We start from the raw sequence: 7663 nt of genomic DNA, 5'->3' as shown, positions 1-7663 counted from the left end.
AGAGAATTTGAGCTTTTTTAAAACTCGCAGTACTGCTTACAAAACATGTGGGCAATACATTCTTCCCGTTCTCTTTCGGAACTCGCTGTCCCACGTAGGTGGCAAGAGTATGAACTTATCATTCCAACACAGAGTAATTGAGTAAAATTTGTATCCGCATCCAAGTATATTTAAAATGTCGCCGGAATATTTCAAACCCAGATGATAAATAATTTAATGGTGAAATCCCATCGAAATAGCCATCTTTTAATTTGTATTCGCATGCATGTATATTTAAAATGTTTCCGGAATATTTTAAACCCAGATGATAAATAATTTGATGATCAAATCCAGTCGGAATATCCATCATGTAATAGTGATGGTAATTGTTTTTATGATTCACAATTTTATTTGTTTCTGCATAAATGTTTACCGATTATTTATGAAATATTTGATGTATCTCGTACATGCGTTTAGAACTACCTTACATGTGGATAATATTTCAAAATCAACAATAGTGGAACATTTTATTGTTATAGTTAAACCATAATACACATCTACTTTGGAAGTAGTAGTGTCAAATGATTGATGAACGGTAGATAGTTCATGTTGATAGACAAGAATAGATAGTTTATGTAATTTGCGAAACATTATTACACTCAAAATATTTGAGTACTAACAAGGTGAATATGCAATGAAGATATTATATGTCTCAAGAACATTATTGCTAACCTAACTACTTTAGAAGGAAATCAGAAAGCAATAGTAGCTGTAACACTCTATTCGATTACCTTACTAGGGTAACTGATTTACCACTATTACTGATATCCAATGTTCCTTTTCTTAATAGAACAATAACTCTTGAGATATATTCATGAAAATCGCGTGGTTATCAACAGCCAGCAACTTATATAGTAATAAATTATAGTTGTATTATTTTGCAATATAAAATAAGAGAACGCACAATATTTCACTCATTATTTTTATTAGCAAAAGAAAAAAGAATACAATGCAAAGTTTGTCATTTATCTCATAAATTTGATCAGACAGAGTAATCATTATATATATATATATATATATATATATATATATATATATATATATATATATATATATATATATATATATATATATATATATATATATAATTGTTAACATTTACTACTGATGAAAAATATAAATTAAAAAAACCGCCTACATATGGCATTATAGAAGAGGAAAAGTAATATCGTGACGGTTTTCTTACCCGAAAACATCAAACAATAAAATAAGAATAAAAAGTCATGAGGAATATGTTTTAAATTCCGTTATCAAAGTGCACTATTAGTATATAGATAAAACAAATGCAAGTATGTAGTAATATTGTAAAATATAATCACAATTAAAGTTAGCTGTGTAATTATTAGTTAATTTCTGATCAGTTCTCACAATATACTTTCAATGAAAACATTTCATTTTTAATTACCAAGAACAAAAAGAAAAGAAATCGAAATAGTCAGTGGGGTATATCCTTACATCACCCAATTTTGTACTCTAAGTTAAACGATTAATCGCTAAATCTTTTGTTGAAAGTCTGTCAACTTTTCCGTTCCCTAGTTTAGGAAACCTATCAAACTGTATAATACAGTCAGGGGTGGATGTTACATAATCGAAGTAACTTGGCTGAGGCATATGCTCATTGCAGAACTTAAGGATTGACTTCTCATCAAATTTTTTCCCAGTTTTCATAATGACACAAGCACAAACTTTTAATTCATGTTCTTCATCCGGGATAGGAACAACTACAACACAATCAACATCTGGGTGACGCTGTACATGCTGCTCAACAAATTTAGTTGATATTTTTCTAGCTGACTTCTGAATGAAGTCAACGTCTCTGCCAAGCATAATTATTTCCTTATTCTCAGTCATTTTACAAATGTCTCTTGTCTTAAACCATCCATTATCTAGAACTGATTTTCCATCAGCTGAAACCTTCGTACACCACCTACTTCGTGCACATAAATAACCTTCTTTTCCGATATCGACAATATCGTTATGGTCATCAACAATTTTCGCTTCCACATTAGGTAGTAGTGGACCTATGAGTCCCGGAAAATATTCCCCAATATTATTCTTACTGAATCTCTTCACTGCAATCATTAGGGTTTCGGCAGTTGAAAGAAAGTTGTCAATAGTTTTTGTCCAAGATAAACCTTGTTTCATAGCATCATAGGTAGGTATATCACCAGCTAACATAACTAAATCTAAAATCGGTTTATCTCCTGTACATAAACGTAAATCAGCTGGAATCATAGATGAAATATTACAGCTCTCCTTCGTTAAGAGATTCTTAAGTTTCTGGAAATCCTTTGGGCAGTTTAAGCTACACATATCTGCAGAGACATATTTGCACCCAGTTGCTATAAATGAGAGAGGATATGATCCACCAAAGCCCATATAACGTTCATTAAAAACTACATCATTCGATGTTATACCAGCTCCATCACAATAACACTCTGCACAGTTGATGACATCAAAGCTGCTATGAGTAACTCGCTTAGGTTTCCCTGTTGACCCAGATGTTTGCACAATGATTGTAACATCTTCGGGTTCCATGTGGGGAAAGTTAAATGTTTGGCAGTTGGTTGAACGTAGAGACTTTATTTCAGAAACGTTTATAGCTAAACGCAGTTTTGGAAAAGTTTCACTGACCACATTACCGTTTTCGAAAATATCTGCTACCTTAAGTAATTTATTGTAAAAGGCTGGATCTGAATCAAAAACAGCTGCCACACAATCTTCTAGCATGGGTAAGAAATCCGCTTGTCCTGCCCAGAGTCTCACCGAACATCCTCCAGCCATCATAATGCCGCTGTCATATGCCATCCACTCAACACAGTTCGATACACAGAGGGCAATTCGATCACCTTTCTTGATTCCTTTTCCCACAAGAAACTTTGCAAACACTTCAGTACTTTCGTAGAGTTCTCTCCTTAAAAGAAAGTAATAAAGGAAATGCAGATAATACCTCGGTAAGTTGAATGCATGTTACAAATATATTTAAGTGCTTGAGGATTACGCTACATACATACAACATATATATTTATTTATATATATATATATATATATATATATATATATATATATATATATATATACCTACACATATATTACATATATTACATACATAGGCGCAGGAGTCGCTGGCTGTGTGGTAAGTAGCTTGCTTACCAGCCACATAGTTCTGGGTTCAGTCCCACTTCGTGGAACCTTGGGCAAGTGTCTTCTACTATAGCCTCGGGCCGACCAAAGCCTTGTGAGTGGATTTGGTAGACGGAAACTGAAAGAAGCCCGTCGTATATATGTATATATATAAATATATATATATATATATATATATATATATATATATATATATATATATATATATATATATGTGTGTGTGTATGTGTGTTTGTATGTCTGTGTTTTTCCCCCCTCCATCATCGCTTGACAACCGATGCTGGTGTGTTTACGTCCCCGTAACTTAGCGGTTCGGCAAAAAGAGACCGATAGAATAAGTACTAGGCTTACAAAATAATAAGTCCTGGGGTCGATTTTCTCGACTAAAGGCGGTGCTCCAGCATGGCTGCAGTCAAATAACTGAAACAAGTAAAATATATATATATATATATATATATATATATATATATATATATATATATATATATATATATATGTATGTATGTATGTATATGTATATGTATGTATGTATGTATGCATGCATGTATGTATGTATGTATGTATGTATGTATGTATGTATGTATTTATATATACCTCTGGCGAGTTAACGTGAGTCTCTTTTACGACAATATAACCTTCATATAATTAAGGCATCTCCGGCCTGACGAGTAGCTAGCGGAGTACTCCTCGAGTAATTATTATCTCTGAGGATCTGCTAGATAGGAAATTTACGAAGCCTGGATTTTACCTGCTCCACTCCCTAAGCTGTTATATATATACATATATATTCTTTGGCGGTCAATCAATAAAATAAGAACAAGCTGAGCACTGCGGCCTACGTAATCGAGTTACACCCTCGCTTGATATTGCTGGCCTTGTACCAAAATTTGAAAGCAATATATACTGAATTAATTTCTCATGAATACATATTGAACCTGATGAAATAGGATACTTTTTACTCTTTTACTTGTTTCAGTCATTTGACTGTGGCCATGCCGGAGCACCGCCTTTAGTCGAGCAAATCGACCCCAGGACTTATTCTTTGTAAGCCTAGTACTTATTCTATCGGTCTCTTTTGCCGAGCCGCTAAGTTACGGGAACGTAAACACACCAGCATCGGTTGTCAAGCGATGTTGGGGGGACAAACACAGGCACACACACACACACACACACACACACACACACATACACACACACACACACACACACACACACACACACACACACACACACACATACACAAACACAAACACACATATATATATACATACATACGACGGGCTTCTTTCAGTTTCGTCTACCAAATCCACTCACAAGGCTTTGGTTGGCCCGAGGCTATAATAGAAGGCACTTGCCCAAGGTGCCACGCAGTGGGACTGAACCCGGAACCATGTGGTTGGTAAGCAAGCTGCTTATCACACAGCTATGTAGTATCATATATACCACACAGTTCTATGTTGAAGTGCTCCGGTCCTTTATATTGCGTGATTTTCTTTTTTAGAAATATAGCTTAAGATCCGACGTACACATATCTGATAAACACTAAAAAAAAATCTTTGTTGGATTAAAATGTTAATAGGATATTGTGTTATTTGTAAGAAGAAAACATGCGCCAAAGTCTAATGTAATTTCATTATATAATTTCTCTCTTTCTATAAATAGATTCATATTGGATGGCATTCTATACTGAAATATGGTTAATAAATCACTTTGCAAAATAAGGTTCTTTTTGACTGAATTAATCTTCTCTTTTTTGCAATACATCCAAAAGGGTGTTTGTAAATCGCTATTCTGTGGAAGGTGTCGCTGAGATACGAAAGGTTCTAAACCCCTGTGTTAAATCTTTCCAATAAGGAAAGTGGAAATATCTCAGAGAAAATATAAAATTGATAGTACTTACCTTGTTATCTGTGTTCGTTGCATTTTGTTGTCATAATAAGCAAATGCCACTTTTTCCGGATCTTCAAGCGCAAAACGAAACAATCTTTTTGGAATAGTTTCGTAACTTAGCTGACGAATACTTGATGCGTGAGAATAACTCTTCATTTTGTCAATATTTTATAATTCAACGAACAGATAATATTCTCTGAGAAGCTTTAAAAAAGAAATAGAAAATGTCATTGATAATTGGATAACATTTAATAATTTGTATGGTAGGCTATTATATAATACAGAGAATGGAAACTTCGATTTAATGACGAAATCCATTCCAATTTCAATGTAGATTGTCAAAAAATTTCAACTGATCTCACTGATTTTATCTACCTTTTGTATTTCTAACAACAATCATGGTAGGAGTTTTCGTCCACTAACAGCTTCCAGAAAAACAGTTGATCGGAGCATCTCAGTTAAAAAACTATAATACATATAGGAGACCCTACTATATTACAAGAACGCTTCTCGGTGGTATTTTCCACTATCATATATATTCATGATATTCTTGCATATTGTCACAACATAATCTTTCTGTTTATCTATCTATCTATCTATTTATCTATCTATCTATCTATCTATCTATCTATCTATCTATTTATCTATCTATCTATCATTCTATCATTCTATCTGTTTGTGTATACATTTACACACACACACACACATATGCATGTAGATAAACAATGACACATATACATTCATATATTTCTACATAGGTGCATCTATGTTTACCGACTTATCTACCTTCATACATATATACATGCATACACGCATACATACATACACACACGCGTAGACACACACGTATACATGTACATAAACATACATATATATATATATATATATATATATATACTTACTTACTTACTTAGAAATAGATGCGTCGCTTTCAGTTGAATAATATATACACGCACACATACACACACACACACACACACACACACACACACACACACATATATATATATATACATACATTCATACATACACATACACAGGTAGATACACACGCGCGTGCACGCACGCAGGCACACGCACAAACATACACACACACACACATATATACATATAAATTTCGATTTCGTCAGTCTCTTTCTACTTTGAGTTTCCCTTACAGGCTGCACAGAATCTCGAAGCAAGTTATGACTGAAAATTAATAGACTTTCAACATTTATATTTAATTTTTTTGAGATAGGGTCGGGGATGGAAAGAATGCAGCGGGAGGAAGAGAAAAAGAAGGAACAAAAAGAAGAAAGCAAACACAATATGTAGGGAAAGTAATAGACAGAAAATGAAGACAGGGGAAAATAGTGAATAGCTGAACTATCGACGATTCCTCCAAAATGGTATAGTCTTCTCTATAACTTCGTTTTCTTTCATTTTAATTATCGTGCTTTTTCAGTAATACTTTATCTACAACTCTCCAAATATTCATTTAATTCTTAAATATTTCCTGTGTTACTCCATAATTTGTTTACGACGTTGGTATCTATTCATATTTTGTCTATCACCCAATCAGTAACGCTACTGCTATCCATTTTAACAGTACATATACAGCGTGTTCAGCGGAGGCGTTATGGTCCAGTGGCTAAGGCAGTGGACTTGCAGTCGTAGGATCGTGGTTTCAATTCCCAGACCGGGCGTTGTGAGTGTTTTTTTGAGCGAAAGCACCTAAAGCTCCACGAGGCTCCGGCAGGGGATGGTGGTGAACCCTGTTGTACTCTTTCACCACAACTTTCTCTCACTCCTACTTCCTGTTTCTGTTGTGCCTGTAATTCAAAGGGTCAGCCTTGTCACACTGTGTCACGCTGAATATCCCCAAGAACTACGTTAAGAGTACACGTGTCTGTGGAGTGCTCAGCCACTTGCACATTAATTTCACGAGCAGGCTGTTCCGTTGATCGGATCAACTGGAACCCTCGACGTCGTAAGCGACGGAGTGCCAAGAACAACACAGGGTGATCACAAAGTCTGTGTACACGGAATAAATAAAATCATAAGATAAACAATTAAATATAAAATATAATAATTTTCTATTTTTACTTTTGTTTAAATTAAATAAAAAAATACTTTATTTTCTAAATTTATTTATGTTATTTATTTATGTTAATCCAGTTCATAAATTTATTAACATAAATTTATTTATGTTAATCGAGTTCATCTGAATTTTTCAAGGCGCATCAAGTTATGTATTGAAAATGATGGAAATCATTTTGAAAATATTATTTATTAACATTATAACTAAATAAAATTGTTTTGTTTTAAAAGTATGTGTTAATCCCATGTACCCAGACCTTGTGGACACCCTGTATATATGCGTGCGTGTGTGTATATGTGAGTGCGTGTGTATGTATGTATATATATATATATATATATATATATATAATTATAAAATCTGGTAATTAATCATATATTAATTAATATCGATTAATTATCAGGAGGCCAGCACATCTAAAGAATCAAAGAGATTCAGAAATATTATCTGCAATCTCAGGGGATTAAGGTACATTTTAAAAAAATAACGTCGACCACTAACGTGGACAATTAA

At 33.8% G+C, this 7663-nt stretch overlaps 1 protein-coding gene across 1 annotated transcript; it reads right to left on the bottom strand.

Moving 5' to 3' along the window:
- Nucleotides 1–1361: 1361 nt before the first annotated feature.
- Nucleotides 1362–5277, bottom strand: LOC106876424 (uncharacterized). The gene is made up of 2 exons (XM_014924968.3): nucleotides 5084–5277; nucleotides 1362–2953 (listed from the first exon to the last, which is right to left on the bottom strand). The coding sequence occupies exons 1-2, from the start codon at nucleotides 5227–5229 to the stop codon at nucleotides 1513–1515; spliced, it is 1587 nt and encodes a 528-aa protein (XP_014780454.1). The 5' UTR covers nucleotides 5230–5277; the 3' UTR covers nucleotides 1362–1512.
- Between the last annotated feature and the right edge of the window lie 2386 nt (nucleotides 5278–7663).

The sequence above is a fragment of the Octopus bimaculoides genome, chromosome 5 (genome assembly GCF_046866305.1).
Source record: "Octopus bimaculoides isolate indiv1 chromosome 5, ASM4686630v1, whole genome shotgun sequence".
Taxonomy (NCBI): Eukaryota; Metazoa; Mollusca; class Cephalopoda; order Octopoda; family Octopodidae; genus Octopus; species Octopus bimaculoides.
Note: the sequence above shows the minus strand (reverse complement) of the source record. Positions and strands in the feature narration are given on the sequence as shown.